The following is a 25,970-nucleotide window of genomic DNA, read 5'->3' as shown; positions in this document are numbered from 1 at the left end:
TACAATTGTTTTATAGTGTGATTTTCAGAACTTTATTGAAACGTGCCCCATCTTTTTCTTTTTGAGACAGAGTCACTCTGTCACCCAGGCTGGAGTGCAGTGGTGCAATCTCGGCTCACTGCAACCTCCACCTCCCAAGTTCAAGTGATTTCTTGCCTCAGCCTCCCGAGTAGGTGGGACTACAGGTGCCCACCACCACACCCAGCTAATTTTTATATTTTTAGTAGAGACGGGGTTTCACCATGTTGGCCAGGCTGGTCCAAAACTCCTGACCTCAGGTGATCTGCCCACCTTGGTCTCCCAAAGTGCTGGGATTACAGGCGTGAGCCACATGCCCGGCCACTGTGCCCCACCTCTTGAAAGCTCCTGGCACTGGACATTCCATCGCTATTCAATGCCCATCACTGAACATCACTATTCATACACACTGAAAAAGTATATACTGAACCTGTATATACAATGAATATAGCCATTGAATAAGGATATATAATAATCAGTACACAATTGAATGGTGATATTCATCATGGTATGAATTCTTGTGATCAGTTTCAGGCCGCTTTGGTGTTGTCTCTCCTTTATAAAAATTACTTGAGGACACAAAGGCCACTTCTCCCAGGACTGCACTTGTTCAGCCTGTGGCGTCTTGAAGCTGTGGCCTGTGGTGGCTTCGCTCTTGGACTGTGACTTTCGGTTGGGGAGGTGGCCGGGTTCCAGAGAACCGGACTGTGGAAAAAGGGCCCTTCCTTCATTTGAAGCTTTTTATCCGATGGCCTGGACTAAACAGAGGAGTATCCGTTGAGGTAAGATAGTAATGACTAATCCCAAAGGTGGCTTTGCTGAAGAAACAAAGCATGTTTAAAATCAGAACATCTGTCAGAGGAGCGGCCACATCACCCCTGGGTTTTGGGGGGTAGAGAAAAGCTTACTGGTTTGGGGTTTGGCTGCAAAGGCCCCCATGCCCTGGGCAGGCACTTCACCCTGGGGGCTTCATTCCTCATCTATAAAACGGGTGTCTCAGCCGGGTGCGGTAGCTCACGCCTGTAATCCCAGCACTTTGGGAGGCCGAGACAGGCCGATCACGAGGTCAGGAAATTGAGACCATCCTGGTTAACACGGTGAAACCCTGTCTCTACTAAAAATACAAAAGAATTAGCCGGGCGTGGTGGCAGGTGCCTGTAGTCCCTGCTACTCGGGAGGCTGAGGCAGGAGAATGGCGTGAACCCAGGAGGCGGAGTTTGCAGTGAGCCAACATTGCGCCACTGCACTCCAGCCTGGGCAACAGAGCGAGACTTCGTCTCAAAAAAAAAAAAAAAAAAAAAAAGGGTGTCTCTTAGGCCTCTTTGTTTAAAGTGTAAATCCTTCCAGAAGACAAACTTCTCAGAAGATACAGAGGATGTATTTAGAAATGTGTGGCCAGTGTGTCACTAGGACAAGTGGCTCATGTGGTTTTTGCTCTGCTGAAATCTGGTGCAACATACAGGATGAAATTCAAAAGGGATAGAGGTCATAGTCTCTACTTGAGTCCCCAAAACCAACTGCAGGAGAACACAATGGGAGAGGCACAGTGTACCAATATTGCGGGTGGTAAAGCGGAGACATCTACCATTTGAGATGCTGTTAGATTTAAAATGAATTCCCAGGCCGGGCATGGTGGCTCATGCCTGTAATCTCAGCACTTTGGGAGGCTGAGGTGGGTGGATCACTTAAGGTCAGGAGTTTAAGACCAGCCCGGGCCACATGGTGAAACCCCATCCTTACTAAAAATTCAAAAATTAGCAGGGCGTGGTGGCGGGCACCTGTAATACCAGCTACTCGGGAGGCTGAAACACAAGAATCGCTGGAACCCGGGAGAGAGAGGCTGCAGTGAACTGAGATCGCACCACTGCCTGATCTAGCCTGGGTGACAGAGCAAGACTCCATCCCTAAAAAAATAAAACGAATTCCCAGCATAAAGTAGCTGCCTGAACAAGCCCCTTGGCTCTGGGCTGTGTCACAGAAAATAAGGGCCCCGGTCCAGCTCAACCAGGCTGTGTCCTTAGCCCCACGTCCTCCTACCCACTTCTTAGGAAGCTGTCTTTAAGTCCGAGGAAAGCTGCCGTGTAGAAAAGGGACAAGACTTGCTTTGGAGGCCCCAAGAGAGAAAGCTAATGAGGAAAGGCTGCTGGGGAACAGGGTGCTGCTGTCAGAGAAGGAAGAATTTTTAGAGTCAAACAGTTCAAAGAATGTGCTGCCCTGAGAGGTGGTAAACTCCCATTCCCAGAAACAGAGAGGACCATGGGAGGAGCCGAGCACGGGTGGAAGGCTGGCCCGGAGGAGGGGGGTGTGACCAACCCTGGGGGTTGAGGCCTGGGTGCCGAGATGTGGCTCTGCATAGAGAGGAAGGAGGGTAAAGTCTTCAGGCTCTTCAGGCCTCAAGTCCTTGATGGTTATCCTAAAAATACAGCATGGTAATAAAAGTCAAGGCCCTGACCCTCTCTGGGAAAAGAATCAACATCCAGAGAAAAAACAAGCCCTGAAAGTTCCTAGTAGGTTTCCTGGGTAAAGCAAGAACCTGCCCAGATCCTGGGAAGAAGCAACCAGGCCCACCCTGGGCAATGTGCAGGCCTGCGGTGGGGTGGAGGGTGGAGAAGGACCGGGGCAAGATGCCGGGCCTGCTGGGCTGGGATCTCAGCCGAAAGCAGAGTTGTTGAGTTTCTCAGGTGGGCTGTGAGCCCCACCACCCCAGGGCAATCTGTCGGCATGGCCTCCACAGGGCTCCGAGAAGGAACCACCCAAGCCCCCTTCTACTCAGGGGTGACTCCTGGCAGGCCTTGGTTCGCACTGGCTTAGGGCTGAGGTGGAAGGAAGCGGCCAGGACTGTTCGGGGCATCCGAGCTGTTACAGCTTCGGCTCTGATGAGGCATTCAGGAGTTAATTACAGCAAGGAGGCCAGGAGGGATTTGGATAAATGAGGTTGGCTGGTGAGAAGCTAAGTTTCTACAACATCCTTGTAAGAGGGAGACAGGTTGAGAGAGACCCACAGTGCTCAGGTGGCTGGGAGTGTGAATGTAGAGTGTGTTTATGTGTCCATGTGCGAGCGCTTGCACATGTACACACATGCATCTGCATGTACGTGTCTACTGTCTACAGTGTCTGCATGAGGCATGTATATGAAGTCTGCTTGTCTGTAGGGTAGGTGTGTCCGTGTGTATTCACGTGTCATAAATTCACGTGTGCTTGAGTACACACAATAAATACATGTCACTGTAACCCATCACAGGCTATGAGCATACCCACAGATGTTTCACAAACCAGTCTGTCTTGGTCCCAATTAATCCAGATTCTTAGAGTGTCCAGCCAATTTGGAAGCCAAAAAGTCACTGCACCCCACCAGGGTATCCATCATGGCCTGATTACCCAAGCAGAGGTGGCTGTGGGAGGCAGGGAATGAAGAAAAGGACCGGGCCTAGTAACTTTGGGAGGCCAGAGCCCAAACAGCTCACCTCTCCCTAATGAGGGGACGAAGGACCACACTGTGTGAAATCTGGAACCTCCAATACTGCTGCCATTTAGACTAGGGGGCCCATGTGTGCTGCCCCTGCCCAAGAGATATGTTCACCACCTCAGTTACTCGAAGAACAGTCACTGGTCATCAATGCATGTCCCTGAGCTAAATGCTGGGAAGGTCAAAGGTAAACAGTACTCCAAAGAGCTTGAATGGGTGGGGCAATGGTCACATGGGGACAGACTCATCTCCCAGGGCCAGAGTTCTTCAGTCTTCAGCCAAATGCTGTGGGAATGTAGAGGAGGGAGGAGCTGCCTAACTTTAAAAGTCAGCATATTTGGAAACAAGACCTCCAGCATGAGAACAGGCACCAGGCCAGTGTCCCCAGAGTCCCCAGATCAACAGGCCCCAAGAGAAGCAGGGCCATATTTAATCTCAGTGTTGGCGGAGCCAGACTAACGAGCCAACAGGCCATGTCATCTGGAACAGTGAGGGAAATCACAGAGCTCTTACCCTGCCAGAGCGGGAGAGGGGACGCTGAACACGTGGGACTTCGGGTCACTGGCCTGGCCTCCTGTGCAGTCCCCAGAGACAGGGGCCACCGTGTGGGCCAAGGTGACTGCAGTCTCAGGAGACAGCCCACTGGGCCCAAAGATGGCCACGTGTGTGGTACCTGGAGCCCTCACCATGAGTATCTGGCAAAGAGCAGGTACTCCTTAGAGGTTTGATGAGTTAACGAGCTGTCAATTAGGAGACCTGGCCCAAGGGGCAAGCCACCATCCTCTAGGATGGCACTAATAGAACTTCCTGCAACCACAGAAATGTTCTGTATCTTTGCTGTCCAATATGACAGCCACCAGCCACATTTAGCTATTGAGTGCATGAAATGTGGCTAGTGCTACTGAAAGTGACTTAAAATTTAATTAATTTAAATAGCCACATATGACAAGTGGCTACCATATTTCTACCTAGTGCAGTTCTAGAACACTGTCGTCACAAGTGCTGTGCCAACTCTGATGGGCAGAGAGCAGCTGCCTGGAGCCTTGTGTTGAGAAGGACGCAGAGGGTTCGTATCTGTGATTGGCGGGAAGTGCGCTTGCAATGTCTGGCACAGAAGCAAACACCACCTGCTTCTGTCCTTGACCCAGATGCAGCAACTCAGTACCACCCCGGGCATAAAGGCCCAAGAAAATTAAATTAAACAGACAAAATTTCCACCTTTACCCGTGGCACTCCCTAAACTCCTTCCTCTGCTTTTTCTCCACAGCCCTTCCTAGCTCCTGACATAGCACATACTCATCTGTTTAATGTGTGTTGCCCGCACTAGAATCTGTTCTGCTCACAACTGTATCCCCAGTACCTAGAAAAGTGCCTGAAATACTTGTGGTCTGAATGGTTTTGTTTGTTTTTGAGACAGGGTCCCACTGTCTCCCAGGCGGGAGTGCTGAAGTACAATCACAGCTCACTGCGCCTTGATCTTGCTGGGCTCAGGTGATCCTCCTGCCTCAGCCTCCCAAGCAGCTGAGACTACAGGTGCACACCACCACCAAGCCTGGTTATATATTTTTAAGTTTTTTGTACAGATAAGGTCTTGCCACGTCTGGTGTTGGACTCTGGGCTCAAGAGGAGGTAAGTACTTAGCTCAGTGACCTAGCTAGAATGTGAATGCAAGTCTTACTCGCAGCCTTTGTTGCCAGATCGTTCCATTTTCTAAGCAAGTCAAAAATCCAGGTTTTTATCTAGAATGTACAAATGTTTAAGTAATAGAAAATGTTAACACTCTGGGAAGGTCAAACAAAACAGATACCCACAGGCCAGCTACGGTCCAAGGACTACCTAACTGATTCTTCCTGTAAGCAGATCTCCCACACAGAGCCAGGAGGAAGTGCCAGCTAGTAAATGAGAGATCTCATATTAAACGGAATAATAAACTGAAAACACCATCTAGGGCCTGGCAAAAAGTAAACGTTCAATAAAACTACACTTATTACTAACAAAACTTCATTCTTAGAGCCAGATAAATATAAAATGCGCCACAACACTGGCCACAATGGACAATTCTACAACTGTTTGGAGAAAAATTCTGCTGGAGGATGTGGCAAAGGCTTAAGACCTGCCACAGCCCAGCAGAGCCCAGCTCAGAGGCCACACAGCCCATGCATGGGCCGTCAGCAGCACTGTCTTCGCCAGCTCTGCTCATGTCCACCCTGACACAGCCAACATCCTCCCACTGCCACCAGGAACCCACCACTGCTTTAGGACAACCTGTTTTCTTTGGGTTCATCACCTGCATTATCTAAAATGTGGGTTTGTTTTGCTAAGTCCTGGAAGGTTGAAATGAAGAGCATTCTGTGACATCCAGGAGGTGAGAGCTGGAACCAACAGAAGGACCAGTGCCTACTTCCCATCGTGAGGAACACACCTGGCTTTTCTCACACCGACAGGCGTTTGAGGCTAAAAGAAAAACTAAAAATATGAGATATCTTTGTGGGTGGTTCTGTGAAGAAGTTAAGATAGCGAGTACAACGCAAGGCTGATATTGCGGGTGGACACATGTCTGTCTGTCCCCTGTGAAGCAGACAGTGGGTTGGACCCATTACATTAGACACCGAGAAAGCCATGATGCAGCCGTGGTGCAACGAGCAAGACGCAGAGCAGCTATGGATCCAGAGGCAGAGGCACAGCCCTCCCACTAGACACCAGCCTCGTCTCCTCTTCCCACTCTTAGTGGTCCCCCAGCCCCGATCTCACTGTTGCCAGGATAACAGTGGCATGGTGGGGCCTGGCACTAGAAGCCCAACCCCAGGCCAAGAGGCAACCGGCCTCTGGCTCCGAATCCCCTCCCCCCTACCAAGGGCCTATAAGAACAGGGCTCAGGGTTGATGACACCTTGTCTTCAGAGCATAAGGTCTTGAGGGAAACAGTGACCAGGCTTGGGCAAAGGTCACAGAGGAAGGACATTCAGAAAAGCAAGAGATACACTCCGAGCTTAGGAAATGGCAGCCTCCCAGCATCCCAAGCTCCAGGGCTCCCCGGAGAGGGGTCTGATGCTTGTGGTCAATGGGCGGTTCTTCCCTGTAAGACCAGCATGAAGGAAAAACACCATTCCTACTCACAGGTGACCCTGCATGTGGGTTAAAGCAGGAGATGTGGGGAGAGGCAGCTGTGCTCTCTGTGCAGTCCAAGACCCGAATGGACACCCACCCAGCGTCCACCTCAGCCCGCTCCCCAAGGTCCCATGGGTGAAGACGGGGATGGCTTTCTGCCCTAGACCCTGTGCAGTCTGCCCTGGGCTCTCCCTCTATGTGCCCCAGCCGCAGCCTCCTCCTGTCTGAGGGTGGGCACTGTGGACCGTCCTCGACTCCCCGAGGGAGGACCTGGCACAGGGCCAGTTGACCATGCAGGATGCGTGTGAAGGAAGCACAGGCCTGCCCATCATCCCTCCATCCTCCCATATCAACCGCGTTCTGATCCCTGGGAAGTGATTCTGAGTATGATTCAGAGAGGCTCAGTTCTGTAGCGCCACCTGGCAGCAGGTGTGTGCTGAGTGGGTTTTCTGGGTGCCACCTGTTGCCAGGTGGCGGCTGGGGTGCTTAGCAACCCTCAAGGTCCCCAACTAACCCCTGGAGTGTGGTCACGTGGGAATAAAGACAAACAACTCCAGTTCTTTCCTCTGGGCCTCCTGCTCTACCCTCACATGCCCACAGAGCCAGGAAGCTGGACCAAGGCCAGCGTGCACCCCGGCGGCCCCGCACCAGAGGGAAGCATGATGGCACTGCCTACGAAGCCAGATATGTGCTCGGCAGAGGCAAAGAAGATGCTTTGCATGCCAGGGCTGCACCGAGAACTCCAAATCCACAAGGCCTCAGTGCAGGGCAGGCTCCGCTACCCCCCTGCAGGAGACTGGAGCCAGGGAGGTTAAAGCAGTGAAGCCACTGGAAGCTGAGACCCTTGCATTACGCAAATGCTCTGTTGCCTCAACGCGCCCTTTGACATATGGACACGCTCACCCCAGTGAGGAGGCAGAAGGGGATGCCTGTGCTTGAGGGACTGCCGCCTTGCCCTCCTGGACCATGGCTGGCTGCCCACCCATCCAGGAGATGACTGTCATTAGCAGGAGGCTGGTCATCTTCATAACAGAAGGTACAACTTCCCAGGGGATGGCAACAGAGAAAGCAGGTTCAGGTCACCAGCGCATCCCTCCACCTCACTTCACAGCAGAGGAGGAAGCTGAGGTCCGGCAAGGAGACACCTGCTGGGACAGCCACATGGCCGGTGCTGCCCTTCAGCCGCACACTCTCAAGGCAGCTTGGAAAACAAGATAAATGGCCAAGCACGGGGCTCATGCCTGCAATCTCAGCACTCTGGGAGGCTGAGGCAGACAGATCACTTGAGGTCAGGAGTTTGAGACCAGCCTGGCCAACATGGCGAAACCCCGTCTCTACTAAAAATACAAAAATTAGCTGGGTGTGGTGGTGCGCGCCTGTAGTCCCAGCTACTCGGGAGGCTTGAACCTGGGAGGCGGAGGTTGCAGTGAGCCAAGATGGTGCTACTGCATTCCAGCCTGGGTGACAGAGTCAGACTCCATCTCAAAAAAAAGAAAAAGAAAAAGAAAAAGCATAAAAGATAAAAGCACCTGACCAAATAAAAAGTGAGACATGGACCCTGGGCAATCAATTCTGGAAGGAGGCCCCTTTTTTGCAGAGGGTAGACTAACAATTTGTTTTTATAGGAGACACCCAAATAGTTTTTTTACATAGAGAATTTTCTTAAAAAAGACATTAAGCACACATGTAAGTAAGGGATAGCCTGCTGTGACATTGACCTCGAATGGCTCTTTGGGGCCATGTCCAAACCAGGTTCTGTTTCCTCTCCTACCAGGACTGTCTGCGGCCCTTTCCAAAGTGTTTTTCTGTCTGTTATCTCATTTTTATTCTCATGAGGAGCTTTTACAGGAGGAAAGTGAAACGGGGTCATGCAGCCTCTAGTACTGGCCTGCACTCAGCTCTGAAGACCCGTCAGCTGATGTTTCTGAAACGTCAAATCAGCCCAGAGCCCACGCCACTCCCAACGTCAGTCCCAATGCCTTGGGAGGGAGTGACCTCTGTCCTGGCTGGAAGAGAGAAGGGGAAGGGTGCACAGGCTCCAGCCAGCTCCCATCCTACCTCACCACCCCGACTTCAGCCTGTGCCTCCCCAGGGGCCGGGGGCCAGTGTGACAGCAGCTCGGAGGCCCCAAAGGGCTTCGTGGTTTTTAGACTCCCCTCTGCCTTATTTCATGTGATTCCCAAACTATCCCCTAACAATGGTATTATTTTTAATGTCATATTTCCAGAAAATTAAACTGAAGACCAGAGAAGTGAAGTGCCACCACCATACAGAGAAAGCCAGGGCTCACTGTTCCCCCAAAAATGCTAGCAGAGGCTATGGATGCAAACCCAGGTCCAGGATGGCCAGTGGGGACATCCCTCCTCAACCCCCAGTACAGACTCTGGTGTCCCCACAAGGTGAGGCTGGAGCATAGGACGGTGGGAGTGTGCTAGGGTCTGGGTCCCCTGTCCTCACATGCAAGGCCTGTCCCAGCGCTCACCAGGTCCCTTTCTATCTGATTTTAAAAATCAAGCTCAGGTCCCAGGTTTTCTTTTGGAGGAAGATGTTGTGGAAATAGCTAGAAGTGGTGGTGATACAACATGGTGAGTGTACTAAACCACTTTTAAGGGGTTTTATTTTATGTGCATTTTACCTCTACTAAAAGGAAAAAAAAAAGCAAACCTGAGTTTTTTTAACTGCAAACCTAATTTATAATACCTTATTAGTTTTTAAAAATTATTTTTCAACAAAACTCCCAGATTAAGGGAGGTTTTGGTGGCCTCTTCTACTTTTCTATATCTTCAAAATTTTATCCAACAATCCTATGATGGTAGAGAGTTTGAGTGTCTACTATGCAGGCACTGTGCTAATGACTACTTAACATTTACCTCCCCTAATATCACAGGAGAGAGGCAGAGACTCCGGTACTTGGTTCTTGGCTGCTATGCTATGTGAGAGGAAGGTGTTACATTTATTATCTCTCAATCAGGATAAAACATGGCTAGGACACTCTCAAATATCAGGACCAAAAAAAAAAAAAAAAAAAGCCTTGAAGGAATAGGCCTCTGTGATGGTTAATATACATATATATTTTTTTGAGATGGAGTCTTGCTCTGTCGCCCAGGCTGGAGTGCAGTGGCACGATCTCGGCTCACTGCAAACTCTGGTTCCTGGGTTCACACCATTCTCCTGCCTCAGCCTCCCAAGTAGCTGGGACTACAGGTGCCCGCCACCACGCCCGGCTAATTTTTTGTATTTTTTATTTTTTATTTTATTTTATTTTATTATTTTTTTTGAGACGGAGTCTCGCTCTGTCGCCCAGGCTGGAGTGCAGTGGCCAGATCTCGGCTCACTGCAAGCTCCGCCTCCCGGGTTTACGCCATTCTCCTGCCTCAGCCTCCCGAGTAGCTGGGACTACAGGCGCCCGCCACCTCGCCCGGCTAGTTTTTTGTATTTTTTTTTTTTTTTAGTAGAGACGGGGTTTCACCGTGTTAGCCAGGATGGTCTCGATCTCCTGACCTCGTGATCCACCCGTCTCGGCCTCCCAAAGTGCTGGGATTACAGGCTTGAGCCACCGCGCCCGGCCCTGTATTTTTTAGTAGAGACTGGGTTCACCATGTTAGCCAGGATGGTCTTTTTTTTTTTTTTTTTTTTTGAGACGGAGTCTTGCTCTGTCGCCCAGGCTGGAGTGCAGTGGCCGGATCTCGGCTCACTGCAAGCTCCGCCTCCCGGGTTCACGCCATTCTCCTGCCTCAGCCTCCCGAGTAGCTGGGACTACAGGCGCCCGCCACCTCGCCTGGCTAGTTTTTTGTATTTTTTTTTTTAGTAGAGACGGGGTTTCACCACGTTCGCCAGGATGGTCTCGATCTCCTGACCTCGTGATCAGCCTGTCTCAGCCTCCCAAAGTGCTGGAATTATAGGCTTGAGCCACCGCGCCCGGCCAAGGATGGTCTTGATCTCCTGACCTCGTGATCCGCCTGCCTCGGCCTCCCAAAGTGCTGGGATTACAGGCGTGAGCCACCGAGCCAGGCCTTGTGATGGTTAATATTAAGTGTCAACTTGATTGGATCGAAAGATACAAAGTATTGATTCTGGGTGTATCTGTGAGGGTGTTGCCAAAGGAGATTAACATTTGAGTCAGTGGACTGGGAAAGGCAGACCCACCCTACATCTGGGTAGACATAATCTAATCAATGGCCAGTTTGCTAGAATATGAACAGGCAGAAAAATGTGAAAAGAGACTGGCCTAGGCTCCATCCAGCCTACATCTTTCTCCTGTGCTGGATGCACCCAGTCCCTCCAACACTGGACTTTAAGTTCTTCAGTTTTGGAACTCGGACTGGCTCTCCTTGCTCTTCAACCTGCAGATGGCCTATTGTGGGACCTTGCGATTATGTGAGTCAATACTTAATAATTAACTAATAATTAACTCCCCTTTATGTATATATATCTATTCCATTAGTTCTGTCCCTCTAGCGAACCCTAATACAGCCTCTATCAGTCTTTTTTCTTTGTTTTAGAGATGAAGGTCTCACTATGTCGGCCAGGTTGGTCTTGAACTCTTGGCCTCAAGCAATTCTCCTGCCTCGACTTCCCAAAGTGCTAGGATTACAGGCGTGAGCCACTATGCCAGCCTCTTTTTTCTTTATAATTGTATATACTTGCCAAATACTATACAGTATAGGCCAAGAAAGCAAAGGAACTCTTCCCAACTTCAGTTTACCTGGCTGTGGCTTGAGCCAAATGCGGATAAGGCAGGGAACAGCCCACAGGATGTCACTCCTGCCTGGAGGCCAGTTTCTTGGGGCTGGGGTTTTCAAACAGGAATCCTTCAGGAGGGTTTCCAAAAGCAATGAGGTATTTTCTAGATAAACAAGGAAAACTTAAGTGCCTAAGTATACTCTCACTCATTGCTGGTGGAGTATAAATTGTTTGAAACTCTATAGGAGGCCAGGCGTGGTGGCTCATGCCTGTAATCCCAGCACTTTGGGAGGCCAAGGCAGGCAGATCACCAGAGGTCAGGAGTTCGAGACTAGCCTGTCCAATATGGTGAAACCCCGTCTCTACTAAAAATATAAGAAAAATTAGCTGGGAGTGGCGGTGGGCACCTGTAATCCCAGCTACTCGGAATGCTGAAGCAGAAGAATCGCTTGAACCTGGAGGCGGAGGTCACAGAAGGCTGAGATCGTGCCACTGCATTCCAACCTGGGTGACAGAGCAAGACTCTGTCTCAAAAAAAAAAAAAAAAAAAGGAAAAGAAAAAGAAAAAAAAAAAAGCACATGCCAGATTCCTCAAAAAATTAAACACAGAACTACCATATGACCTGGCAATTCCACTTTTGGGTATATATCCAAAATAACTGAAAACAGGGACTCAAACAGATATTTGTACACCGGTGTTCACAGCAGCACTATTCACAATAGCAAAGCCGCAGAAACCACCCAAATGTCCAAATGAGCAAACAAAATGTGGCACATACACGCAATGAAATATCAGCCTTAAACGGGAAAGAAATGCTGATCTACGCGACGACACAGAAGACGTCATGCTAAGTGAAATAAGTCAGTCAAAACGGGACAAATATTGTATGATTCCACTTATACAAAGGACCTAGTGAGGCAAATTCAGAGACACGGTAGAACAGTGGTTACCGGAGCCTGGGAGAATGGGCAGTTATTATTTAATGGGCACAGAGTTTCTCTTTGGGATGATGAAAAAGTTCTGGAAACAGACAGTGGTGATGGCTGCACGATATTGTGAATGTACTTAATGCCACTGAATTGTACACTTAATGGTTAAAATGGTAAATTTTATACTATGCATATTTTACAGTAGCTATCTATATATAATTTTTTAAATGCAAATATCCTTTGATCCAGCAATTCCACTTCTAGGTTTTTATTCTTCCACAGATATACTTGCACATATATACTATAATAAATACTGCTACAAGGATATTTATTACAGCAATGTTTACAGTAGCAAAAGATCGGAAATAACCTAGAAGCCTACCAAGAGCGCAACAATAAATTATGTTACCTCTGTATAATGACTGAACAGTCATTCAAAAGGATGTGGCAATGCAATATAGACTTGGAATGCTAAGAGAGTAGGTGAAAAGATCTAGTGCCTGTAATCCCAGCATTTTGGAAGGCCAAGGCAGGGAGATCACTTGAGGTAAGGAGTTCAAGACCAGCCTGGCCAACATGGTGCAACCCCATTTCTACTAAAAATACAAAAATTAGCCGGGTGTGGTGGTGCACGCCTATAGTCCCAGCTACTCAGGAGGCTGAGGCAGGAGAATCACTTGAAGCCAGAAGGTGGAAGTTGTGAGTCGAGGTTGAACCACTACACTCTAGCCCTGGCAACAGAGTGAGACTCTGTCTCAGAAAAAAAAAAGAAAGAAAAGATTTAGTACAAAAGAGTGAATAGGCTACCGTGTGTGTGTAAATTCTATAAACCTCTGAAAGGGTACATTAAAAAGATAATAGTGACAGGTGATTGGTGGACGGGGCTGGATGGCTAGGGGAAATGAAGGTGGGATGACTTACTTTTCCTAGTATACCCTTTTTCATACTTTTATGATTTTATACACGTATACTTTTGCTATAGAGGATATTACTAGCAGGCCAACCCTCCAGCCAAGAACAACTGTAAAAGCTGGATAAAATACATAAAAACCCAGCTCTTTAAAGGCAATGGAAACAACCAAAGCAGCCAGGACTTGAGGGGCCAAGCCCTTAGGGGAAGGGAAACAGTTCGGTCAGCCCAATGCACTCTGCTGTTTTCCCTTGGGACTGGGGTCAAGAGGCTGAAAAGAGTGCAGTGAGGAGGGCTTTCAAGGGGTTGGAGAAACGAGGACTGTGAGCAAGGATTCCAAGGCAGAGAGAGCAGAGGGGCTAAGACCCCAGGGAAAGAGAACCATACTACAGTGAGTCCGACTATTCCCCTTTAGTATTTGCATGGGGCAAGAGACCAAGAATCCAAGCAGAAATTGAGAGCTAAGAGGCTAAGCTTTCAGCAGTCTCACATTGCTAAGGAGTTCAAGCTACCATGAGAAAAGGACCAGCCTTCCAGTTAAGACCCCTGAAAAGCTATTTCCTATCTGCCCCTGCTCTAACCATCTGCCACAAGAAAAGTACATCCTCCCTGGAGAGACAACATTATTCAGAACCACCACTATTTCCCCTTCACAACATCTAGTATTTAATTCTTAAAAATGCCTGGAGGCTAAAGGGGGAGGATCGCTTGAGGCCAAGAGTTTGAGACCAGTTTGGGCAACATAGTGACACTCCATCTCTACAAAAAAACCACTTTTTTAATTAGCTGGGCATGGGGGCACACGCCTGCAGTCCTAGCTACTCACAAGGCTGAGGTGGGAGTTTTGCTTGAGCCCAAGAGTTCAAAGATGCAGTAAGCCACTGCACTCCAGCCTGAGTGACAAAGCAAGACCTTGTCTCAAAAAAAAAAAAAAAAAAAAAAAAAAAGAGCCAAGATGCCAAGGTTTCAACAACAAAAATGCATACCCATTGGTATTATGGTTGTCAGTCAGGAACTTTAAAATAAATGTTTAATATATTCTAAAAAATAGTTGAGAAAATAGGAATACATAGGGAACTGAAGTCCAGTTTTTAAAATCAAATGGAAATTCTAGGACAGAAAAATAAATAATAATTGAAATTGATGACTCATTAGAAGAGTTCAATCACTGATCTGACAAACCAGAGGAAGATAGGATTAGTAAACTGTAGATTAGGTCCATAAAATATTGTCTGAAATGCAGAAAGAAAAAAGATTCAGAAAAAGAAGAGATACTTCTGGAACATGGTAAGAGTCTAACAAGGATATTGAGTCCTAGAGGAAAGGAGCGAATGGGAAGAAGCAATAAAAAGATACTGGCTGAAAATGTTCAAAACTGACAGGAGACATCAAACCAACATTCAAGAAGCTCTGTGAATACTAAGCAGAGCAACTGCAAAGAAAACTCCCAGGCACAGCATCGTAAAACTGCTGAGAACCAAAAACAAAGACCATTGGGAAAGCAACCACAGGAAAAAGTATGCATTAATGTAACAGGAGCAACAGTCTACCTGACAACTGGTATTTCAACAGGAATGATGGAAGCGGAAGAATAGTGAAATGATGCTTTTAAAGGGCTAGAAGTAAAAAATGGCAGCCTAGAATTCTTTATCTGCAAAAGGTCTTGGTATGATTTGAATGTGTCCGTTCAAAACTCAGGCGCTGCCAGTGTAATAGTATTAAGAGGTGGGGCCTTTAAGAGGGGATCAGGCCACGAGGGCTGCTCCTTCTTTAGTAGGGTTAAGGTCCTTTTAAAAGGGCATCACACGACATTCAGCTAGCCTGCCCTTCTGCCATGTATGGACACCAGAGCAAATGCTGGTACCTTGATCTTGGACGTACCAGCCTCTAGAACTGTAAGTAGTAAATTTCTGTTCTTTATAAATTACCCAGTTTCAGGTATTCTGTTGTAGCAGCACAACACAGATGAAGACAAGTATCTTTCAAAAATGAAAGCAAAATAAACACACTCCTAGGTAATCAGAAATGGGGAGAATTTGATACCAAGAGATCAGCATAAAAGGTAATACTAAAGGGAATTCTACCAGAAAATGAAGCAAAGAAATGGAGAAATGAAGAGCAATTGAGAGGGTAAAACTGTGGGTAGATATAAGTAAAGAATATTAATGAGATAAAAATATTATATAAAATAATCACGATAAGGGCTTGTGGGGTTTAAAATGTTGAACTAAAACATATTACACTAATAGCCAGAAAGTGGGGGGCAGAGGCTTGTGAAATGAAGTTAAAAGGTTGTGAGATCCTTGCATTGACTAAAGAGGTAAGTAATAATTTGGGGCAGATGCAAATATGACATAGTTGACATTATTTCCTTTTTTTTTTTTTTCTGAGACAGAGTCTCGCTTTGTTACCCAGGCTGGAGTGCAGTGGTACGATCTCGGCTTACCGCAAGCTCTGCCTCCCGGGTTCATGCCATTCTCCTGCCTCAGCCTCTCGAGTAGCTGGGACTACAGGCGCCCACCACCACACCCGGCTAATTTTTTGTATTTTTAGTAGAGACGGGGTTTCACCGTGTTAGCTATGGTCTCGATCTCCTAACCTCGTGATCCGCCCCCCTCGGCCTCCCAAAGTGCTGGGATTACAGGAGTGAGCCACCGCGCCCGGCGACATTATTTCATTTTTAAAAGATTTTGACAGATTTGGCAGAATACACATTATTCTCAAGTGCATCAAAACTGACCACATGCTAGGCCAAAAATCAAGTTCCAACAAATTTCAAAGGCTTGAAATCAGAGTATGTTCTCTGACCAGAATAAAGCTAAAAAAAAAAAAACATAATTGTAAACAAATCCTCAAGTGTTTAGAAATTAGTGCACTTCTACATCGCCCACGGATCAAAGGCATTTCAACGAAAATTAGTAAATATTTAAATTAAATGACACTGAAAATATGGCATATTAAAACTTGTGAGAGAAAGCTCAATGTAATGAGTGACATCTGTAGCATTAAATGCATGTTTTAGGAAAAAAAAGGTTGAAAATTGGTCATCTAAAGTTCTATTTTGGCTGGGCCTGGTGGCTCACGCCTGTAATCCCAACACTTTGGGAGGCCAAGGCGTTCGAGACCAGCCTGACCAATGTAGTGAAACCCTGTCTCTACTACAAATACAAAAAATCAGCCGGGTGTGGTGGGGTGTGCTTGTAATCCCAGCTACTCAGAGGCTGAGGCAGGAGAATCCCTTGAACTCAGGAGGTGGAGGTTGCAGTGAACCTAGACTGCACCACTGAACTCCAGCCTGGGTGACAAAGCAAGATTCAGTCTCCAGAAAACAACAATAAAGTTCCATTTTAAGAAGGTAAAAAAGGACACAAATTAAGCCAAAAGGAAAAAAAGGCCATGACAAAGTTTGACTTAGAGATAAGAGGTCGTACGCAGTGGCTCACGCCTGTAATCCCAGAACTTTGGGAGGCCGAGGCGGGCAGATCACAAAGTCAGGAAATCGAGACCATCCTGGCTAACATGGTGAAACTCCGTCTCTACTAAAAGAAAATACAAAAAAATTAGCCGGGCATGGTGGCGGGCACCTGTAGTCCCAGCTACTCGGGAGGCTGAGGCTGGAGAATGGCGTGAGCTCAGGAGGCGGAGCTTGCAGCGAGCCGAGATCTCGCCACTGCACTCCAGCCCGGGTGACAGAGCAAGACTCCGTCTCAAAAATAAATAAATAAGAGATAAGAAATGTATAAAGAAGGCAACAAAGATTAAAGGTGGTCTGCCGAACAGGCTAAAACAATAAGCCTTAGCAAGACTGATTAAGAACAATTTTAAAAAGGTACACATTATCTTCGGTAATGAAAAAAGAAATATCATTATACATTTCAGACAAAAGGTAAAAAGAAAATACTAAGAATGTTATGCCAAAATTTTGAAAATTTGAATGGACATGTTTCTGGGGGAAAAAACCTCTCTAAAACCTATACAAAAGGAAATATAAAATCTGAACAACCTTATTATCTGTGATGGAAACAGAATCTTCCCCTAAAGAACACTCCAGGCCCACAGGACTTCATTAGTGCCTTTAAAAAAAAAAAAAAAAAAGACAGGGTCTCACTTTGTTGCCCAAGCTGGAGTGCAGTGGCACAGTCATGGCTCACTGCAGCCTTAACCTCCTGGGCTCAAGCGATCCTCCCACCTCAGCCTCCCAAGTAGCTGGGACTACAGGCATGCACCACCACGCTCAGCTAATTTTTTTCATTTTTTGTAGAGATGGGGTCTTGCTTTGTCGCCCAGGCTGGTCTTGAACTCCTGGACCCAAGTGATCCTCCTGTCTCAGTCTCCCAAAGTGCTGGTATTACAGGCATAGCCACCTGCCTGGCCACACCTACAGGCCAGCCACATGCCGTGACTTCTAAATTTAAGGAATAACCCAAATTATCTTCAAACTATCAGGGGTTAGAAAGAGGGAACTTCTCAAATTATTTAATGAGTTGGGCATAACTGTAATACCAAACCCTGTCAAGCACATGGAAAGGAAGGAAAATGGCAGGCAGGTTTCTCTCTTGAACAGTCACAGAAGACGTAAGGAGAATGTAGGTAAATGGACACTCACAGGGGGCAGGATTCCAACCTTCCCAGTGGTAACATTCCAACCTTCCCAATGGCCGAGGTGGGCGGATCACCTGAGGTCAGGAGTTTGAGACCAGCCTGGCCAACATGGTGAAACCTCATCTCTACTAAAAATACAAAAAAAAATTAGTCGGGCATGGTGCCGGGTGCCTGTAATCCCAGCTACTTGGGAAGCTGAGGCAGGAGAATCGCTTGAACCTGGGAGGCAGAGGTTGCAGTGAGCCAAGATTGTGCCATTGCACTCCAGCCTGGGTGACAAGACCAAGACTCCGTCTCAAAAAAAAAAAAAAAATCTCTCAAAGGTTTTACATATGGGGATACTGAAGTTCAAAGAGGGGCAGCAACAAGCCCAAGGCCGCACTCAGGACAGAGCCGGGCTAGACAAATTCATTCACTCAGGACAGAGCCGGGCTAGACAAATTCATTCCACTTGGAGAATTATAGGCCCCGGCTGTGTGCCCAGCTAGGCCTGAGGATGCACCTTACCCCTCAACTCCCCCCACACCTCTGCACCTCCCTTCCACCTAACCTGGACCTGTCCGTCCCGGGGCCACTGTCTGCTCTGCCGGTGCGGCGTGGGCAGGCAGTGCAGAGAAGCACCAGTGTGGCCCAGGCAGGCTGCTAGCACCCTCAGGAGCCCCGGGTCACCCAGGGATGACCCTCTCTGCTGCTGCCCAGGCTCCCTGCGCTGACCCTGCCCAGAGGGAGCATATGGCCCTGGGCGTTAGAAAGCAGGCCTCATGGCCCCGTGCACTCGGCCTACCTCTAACAAGCTCTACGGGTTACAAAGCAGTTCTGGGTTTCTCATTTGACCCTCAAGAAACCTACAGACAAATGTCAATACCTCCACTTTGCAGATGAGGAAAAGTGAGGCTCTGCAGGGTGGGTAACTTATCTAAATTGTCTACAAGAGAACAGCTCCAGGGTGAGACACAGGGCCTTCCTCATCACACCAGCGGCCCCCACAAGACCGTTCAGTGTGACTGAAGATGTCCTAGATTGTACAATATGAGACAGATAAGAGCGATGCAGACAGACATGCCGAAAACTGCACAAATGTTATATAAAAAGAACGCTCGCCTAGCTAGGTGATGACACGTGCTTTTTTTTTTTTTTTTTTTTTTTTTTTTAAAGTGTAGAGAACCCAGAGGGATGCCGCCACAGTGCGAGATCAGATACAAACAAGAAATGAGACAGTATTAAAAAAAAAAACAGAAATTAAAGAATGCCTTTCAAGGGGCTTTACAAGCCAGGGAAGGAAGATTCTTTAAATATTCACAGGCCACAGCAGCTCCTCAATAACCACAGGTCACACGGCCCAGGGGAAGGGGGGAATATGATGGGCTACTAAGAAAATCCCCTCCTATGGGGGCCTTCTGAAAGGAATGAGATTGGTAAATGGGGAGGGAAGAAAAACATCCCCAGGATGGTGAAATCGGGGACCCATCAGCTAAATGACTTAGTGTGTGCCTCGGAACAGCACTGTCTAGAGAATGTGAGTGAGGCCCGACGGTGGGGCTCCTGCAAGCCAAGGGCTCCAGAGTGGCCCCCAAAACCAAGGCCCTGTCCACCTGAGTGGCACCATCTATGAAACAGCAGTTTCAGTGCATCAGGAGCACACAGAGCCTCCTGAACACAAACGATGTGGTTCCCAGAGCAGAGAATCACAGTGTCAGCCTATTGAGAGCTTGTTTTTGAAGGGGAAATCAACCTATGGATAACAGGAAATTGGTGGATATAATTTCTGGAGACCTTCAAAAAGCATGTGAGATGAATCCAGGCCAAACTATGTAAAAGCCTGAGGGACACGAGAACTGGGAGGATGGTTCAGCCATGGAAGAGACTGGAGGAAAGCCAGGAAACCGAGGCAGGGACAGTCAGGCCTCTCTCCAGATGGAGAATGTAAACAGGGGCATCCCCGAGGAACAGGCTGGTTTCCTTCTTCAGCAGTGACCTCAGATGGGAAGGTAAGGGAGGGAGGAGCTCCCCTGGGTGGGGGCGTGAGGCTGACACACTTCACCCAGCAGGGCCCTGAGGCCGCAGGATGGGTCAAGGCCCCACCCACGGCATGAGCAGGTGCACAGGGTGATCTGCGGTTGGACCAGCACGAGCGGCAGGGGTGGTGTGACGCGAAGGGATGCCCATGATGCCCCTGACCCTGACCTTGGTCCTGAGAAGGTCATCAGAGAAAGGAATGCAGGAAGTCATAGCTGGCTGCTTGGGCGATGCATTTCTTTAAATGGAAAAGCTTTACATTACAGAAGCAAAACAAAGCAAAGAGCAGGAAGGCAGATGAGGAGAGAGCCGGGTCAAGCAGAAGCAGATTTAGGAGTGAGAGGCTCCCTGAAGCTCAGAAGCTGTCCTCTAATGGCGAGGAGCCCAGAAGGCCAAGTTCAGAAGCAAACACCTGAACAGGGCAGATGAACGCCAAGCCCCACGGAGCCAGGGGCTGCCACTCTGATTCCTCTCCTTCTGACAAGGCCACAGTCCCTGAGCCCAAGCTCCAGGCCGGAGGCCTCCCGAGAGCCTCACCTGCTGCTGGCTCTGCTCTTCCAGGTTCATCTTCACCTCCAGCGACTGGCGGGCCTCCAGGAAGGCCTTGCGGTGCTTGCGGTCAGCCATGTAGTAGGACATGATGCCCACAGCGATGGCACACAGGTAGAGGAAGACGTTGGCCAGGATCTGCACCCCAAGGAAGAAGAGAGAAAAGGCCAGGGGTGAAGGCATGTCTTCAGAAAAGGGGATAGAGGAGGTGGGGTGGGTGGTGACCAAAATCAAACCTCAAGTTGCCCAATGTCCAGGGAGGGGCCCAGTAGAGCCTTGGACCCCAGAGCCTCAGACACCACGACATGTACCATGGATGGGTGGTCCACCCAGGGGCATGGCTCAAGGCCTGAAAGGCTCAAAGATTCCACAAGGGGCACGGTGCAGGTGTTCGAGGCTGGCTGAGGGGCTGTGGTTCCCCCTCCAGCTTCCCAACAAAGCAAGGCTGGCCAGTACCTGCAGCTGTGAAGACTGAGCGGACCCTTTGCCACCCATTCATTCCTTCACGCATTTGCTCAAGCAGCACTGTGCCGATTTGTCGGGAAGGAGGGTGCACAAATCCCGGGTCCCACTGAGCAGGACTGTGTAATCCTAAAAGCTCAGATGGTTTGGGATGCTGCAGGACCCCTGAAGAGGTCCCAGGCTGATTTGGTAGTCACAATGTTTACCTTACACATGTGTCACAGGTTTCTAGTTTTCTGGGATTCACAGGTATCCTCTCAGCTAACCCCACCTGCCAGCAGGTGAGGGGTACCCAGTACCAATACTCAGGTCTCAAGTTACTGTGGGGGTATCCTGGGACTTGAGGTCTCCCCCACTGCCTGCGAGGTCAGTGCCCTGGCTCAAAGGGCTTCTGGGGTATCAAGTGCCTGTTCCCCATCCCTGGCACCCTGAAGATGCCCCAGGTGTCCTGGCCCACTTCCATAGGCTGTAGGGACTGCAGATCTGATGGTCTGCTGGGGTAACCTTGGGTACAGATCTGAACATCCCAACCCTGCCTGGCGTCCAGGACTGGCTGCTGCTACTCCGATCTTTGGCCATGACTGGGCCCCAACATGTCTGGACCAAGTGCTAATCCTTCCTACTTCTCCAACACCACTGGCCTCAGTAAGTCTTTTCAAGCAAGGCCTCTTTCCTGGTCTGGCTCCTGCAGCTTCCCTGGCGCCAGCTCCACGCCCTTCCCCCAAGGCTGTGGCCACCCTCCCAGCCCTGGTTTCCAGATGCCTGTCTGCTAGGTGTGGTTTCTGGGAACTGAGTTTGGAGTTGAGAAATGGGATGGGAAGAGAAGTAGAAGAATTTCTCAGTTTCTGGCCCTCAGGGGAGAAAAGGTTAGCCTCATGGAGTAGAATGGATTCTGGGGTAGGTGAAAAAGGCAGGAAGTCAATTTTTAATTTTTAAACAAGATGGTCTAACAGACAACAAGGGAGGCTGGTTGTGACATGAATTTTCTCGGTTCTCTTGGTTATGCCATATCCCCTCTGAACTCTGTTGTGTTTCATTAGAGCTGATCAATACTTGCCCTGAGGATCAACCACCACCACACCCGGCAGAATGTTCCTGCAGCCTCTGTGGCACTCAACAAGGGCCCGCTGCGTCATGAATCAGGAGGTCAGGCGAGTCTCAGTGCTGGTCAGCAAGTCACCAGGTGTAGATCCCCAAGCTCTGCTGGCGTCTGGTTCCAGCCCGTAATGACCTGTTGACCTCTTGGGTCTTAGCAGCCCCAGTCGCCTACCCCATTTGTGGGGCAAGTCTGCTGGGGCAGGACAACCCGCCCCTGTCTGAGTGGTCAGTACCACATGGCCTCAGGCCACTCAGTCAACACCTGATTGGCCAAAAAGCTGCCAACATGAGTTGAAGGAGTCAAAGCAAAACCCACAAACTGTGCTGAGCTCCAGACCGCCTCCACCAGCCCAGAGACCGCTCTCCTGCAGGGGCTGTATGGCCTTGGAAGTCTGCCTGCCCCCAAGCTCACGATTCCAGAAGCCAGGAGAGCTGGGTGACAAGGTCAGGCTTCCTCACCAGGTCATACATCAGTGTCCAGGGCTGAGGGTCTCCTGGGCTCTCAGCGCTCTGGGTCCTGGAGGCCAAAGGGTAAGCCGCACAGGGAGGTGGAGGCCAACCGGGAAGCAGGTATCTGGGCTCCAGACTGCCAGGGTCAGTGACCCCGCAACAAGCACCCGGGCCCCGCACTGCCAGGGTAGGCAGGCGACCCTGCACCAAGGGCCCCACACAAGGCAGGCTGCCCTGGGGCCACAACCATTTGAGTGTCACACTGGGTCGAGGAAAGAACTCTGCACTCCGGGGTCTTCCTGCTTCCAATGGACATGCCCCACCTGGCCATCTCACAGGGACAGATGGGACAGGCTCTATCGAGTGAGCAGTGTTGAGCTTGTGCAAGGAGTTAGTCATTATCCCCCCAGTTGTCCACCTAAGGCCTGCTGTGCAGACCACCAGAACAACTATCTCAGAAAAACTCCACGCCAATTACCAAAGATTATGACCCAAGGCTGGAAGCAGCATCAGACTTGGCTCATGCCTGGTGACCCTCTATGCAGGACAATATTTCTTTCACTGATCTGCAAGTTTTAAAAAATAAAATCCACTTTTTCACTCCACTTGTAGGTACATACAATAGGGGACATAAATTCGGGGGGAACCCTGGACTCTGACCCCGCCCCTCACCAGCTGGGCAACTTTCCAGGTCCAATCGCTACTCGGAGCTCCAGTTTCATTGGTGAGCTGCGAATCAGCTCCCCTCAAAGCTCCCTCCAGCCCTGACACTGTCTGGTCTTTGTCCGCCTCACTTCCGAGGGGAAAAGCAAGGCCAGAAGACCTGACCCACAGAGGCCCAGCCGGGAAGGAGGCTGGAGGCAAGAAGAGGCGGCCAGCTCCCAGATTGGCCAGAGAGTCAGGCTGGCTCCAGTCCCTGAGCCTCCCCCGAGTCACAGAGGCCTCCCCTTGCCAACCTGCACTCACAGTTCCCTTCTGGCTCCAGTAAGGCTGGCTACAGGGACATGGGTTTGCAGGTCCCATCCCTGCCAGGGAACTCCCTCCTTGCCTCCCAGGGAGCTCATTGTTACTAGAAAATTCCATGAGTGCCAGGTCTTGGGTTTCCTAGAGCACCCCAATTCTCTCAACTTACTTCAACTGAGGAGGAGAACCCCCTGGGGCGCTGCCCCCCTGTTCTATCCCCATGGTCCCTCTCTCCCACAAAGTCATGGCTACAAGGCCTGCAAGGAGCTTGGCAACCCCCAACACCCCCCCGCCGGCCCCCCATGGGTGTAGCTGGTGGGAGGCTCAGCCACTGCCCTACAGGCCAACTCATAGCCTCCAGGGCCAGGCCACAAATCCCATCGGGTGATGCTGCCAAGCCCAGAAAACCTCAAGCCGGAAGTAGGAGCCGACTTTGAGAGAGAAGATTCCAGAGTGAGCCGGAGGTGCTGTGCTGGTAGTGGCAGAGGCTCCCAACACGGTCACCTGGGAAGATGGCGGCACCCCGGGGGGCTCTCACATAGTGGGCGGGAGGCGAGGGTGGCACAGTCACCTGGGAAGACGGCAGCACCCTGGGGCGCTCACGCAATGGGCAGGAGGCGAGGGTGGCAGCAGTGCTCCCAGGCGACACTGACATGTAGCCTGGGCAGGGAGTCCCCCTCCTGGCCTCAGTTTCCTCACCTCAGCATCACAACATTAAGTCCTAGACACAGGCACGCACTTTGTCAGCCTCATCTCCTCTAACTTTACAGCCAGTGCTGAGGCAGATGATGTCACTCTGGTTTTACAGAGGGAATTGAGACTAAACAAGGTGTTAAAACTAGATGGTGAGATCTCCCGCATTCAAATCTCATTATTCCGTGGTTCAAAACCCCTCTCTAAAGCACTCCTCAACTTATTTACATATTTCACAACCCCATCTTTTCCCAGAAAGGAGTGGACTTTTTTTGGGGGGGGGCCGGGGGGCATGCAGTGCAGATAGAGACAGGGTCTTACTGTTGCCCAGGCTGCACTGCAGTGGCACAATCAGGGCTCACCACAGCCTCAAACTCCTGAGCTCAAGCGAGCCTCCCACCTCAGCCTCTTGAGTAGCTGAGATTACAGTCACACGCCACTAGTCCCAGCTAATTTTATTCTTTGTAGAGATGGGGTCTTGCTATATTGCCCAGGCTGGTCTTGAACTCCTGGGCTCAGGTGATCCTCCTGCCTCAGTTGCCCAAAACAATGGGACTACAGGTGTGAGCCACCACACCAGGCCTAGAGATTTTTTTAAACTGAAATGTAGATGGTCATGAAGATACCAGCCCTATAGCACTTAGGTGTGAGCTGCACGCATTTTAAATCTGAAACAACACGTGCAGCGTTTCCATGGCTTCCACACACAGTGGTGGCCACGATCTCTAAGCTATCAAGATTCAGAAATTTCCTGCTTCATATTTATAAATGTGTATCTCACTTAGCAAAATGAATGTGCCCCTCAAAATATGTCTGTAAAAAGTAAGTTTCACTCCTTCAGCTGTGGGTGGGGCCCTGGGAAGGACGGTGGCGTGACACTGTCCCTGTCCCCAGGGCCAGGCAGGTGTGGCTGCAGGAAGGACTTGATGCTGGGTAAGCAGGGCAGCTGCCACTCCTCTAAAACACATCCCTCAGGATCGCCTCTCATTACAGGTGAAGAACTGAAGACCCAGGAAAAAATTCTGCCTCTGGGGAAAACTTGAACCCTAGGGAGAATCTGAAATAGGTCTTTCACGTCACCATGACACACGGGTTTCTCTGCACCAGGCCCTGAGCTCTGCTGATCTGGGATTAATTTTCCGGTGCTCCCACTCCAAGGTAAGAGTGAGAAGAGACCTTCCTTTTTAGAACTCTTCTCACTCCAGGGCAGCCTTCCCCATACCCACCACTTTGCAAACCCCTCACCCCATTCCACCCCATCTGGCCCGCTTGGCAGGCTCCTGTCCACCTGGGAGCCCTGCAGAGACCTCCCATCTGCTCTGTCACCTGTACTGCTGCACCCAAGGCAGCCCCCTCTCCTCCCCCATGTCCCCCACACATGGCCCTGCCACCGTGTGCGGGAAGACAGGCACTGTCCTCACGTCTGTGTCCTCAGCCCATCCTGGCCCCATCCAGCCCTAGGCACCCAGGAAGCCTCACGCTGTTGGGCGGCACAGATGTGGGTTACGACTCTACACTCACAGACTCACCGCCCACTCCTCCCCGCTTCAGCCTCTGGTCAGCAGGCGAGTGGAGCAGAAGCCATCAGTAAACACGACCTTCCGGCCCCAGGTCCTTCCTGGGACCCAGCTTCGCTGCTTCTAGCCTTCCAGTGAACATCCCGACCTACCCCAATCCACTCCAGCCAGAGGAACCAGGCTCGATCACTCCCCTGAGGACAGCAGACAGGGTGCATTTTGGGAGTGATCTGGAACATCAGACAGAGCGGACCAAGAGGCAGGAAGAGAGGTGTGAACAGTTGGGGAGATCACATCCAATCGGGGTGATGCTGAGGACGGCTTCACGAAGACGTGCGCATTAAAGAAAGATGGGGGGGGGTCTCTCTGAAACACAAAGACCAGCTCAGACACCACACTGGGTGAGTGGCACACAGGAGACGCCTCCCTCTCTGGAATCATGAAGAACAACTCATTCCCAGGGCTCCTGCTCAGGGTTCTGCACACACAGGCACCATCTGACCACC

At 49.8% G+C, this 25,970-nt stretch overlaps 1 protein-coding gene across 10 annotated transcripts in view; it reads right to left on the bottom strand.

Annotated features, from left to right (window-relative positions):
• The window catches only part of ADCY3 (adenylate cyclase 3), a 101,547-nt gene that overhangs the window by 30,889 nt on the left and 44,688 nt on the right, over window positions 1-25,970 (bottom strand). For 7 of the 10 annotated variants that reach the window (XM_005576417.4, XM_005576419.4, XM_065527343.2 and 4 more), the window contains one exon: window positions 20,270-20,419. The exons of the other annotated variants lie outside the window; for them this stretch is intronic. In XM_005576417.4, the coding sequence (XP_005576474.2) occupies window positions 20,270-20,419 (150 nt within the window). The remainder of the gene's footprint in view (window positions 1-20,269; window positions 20,420-25,970) is intronic. 10 annotated transcript variants of the gene reach the window in all.

The sequence above is a fragment of the Macaca fascicularis genome, chromosome 13 (genome assembly GCF_037993035.2).
Source record: "Macaca fascicularis isolate 582-1 chromosome 13, T2T-MFA8v1.1".
Lineage (NCBI taxonomy): Eukaryota > Metazoa > Chordata > Mammalia > Primates > Cercopithecidae > Macaca > Macaca fascicularis.
Note: the sequence above shows the minus strand (reverse complement) of the source record. Positions and strands in the feature narration are given on the sequence as shown.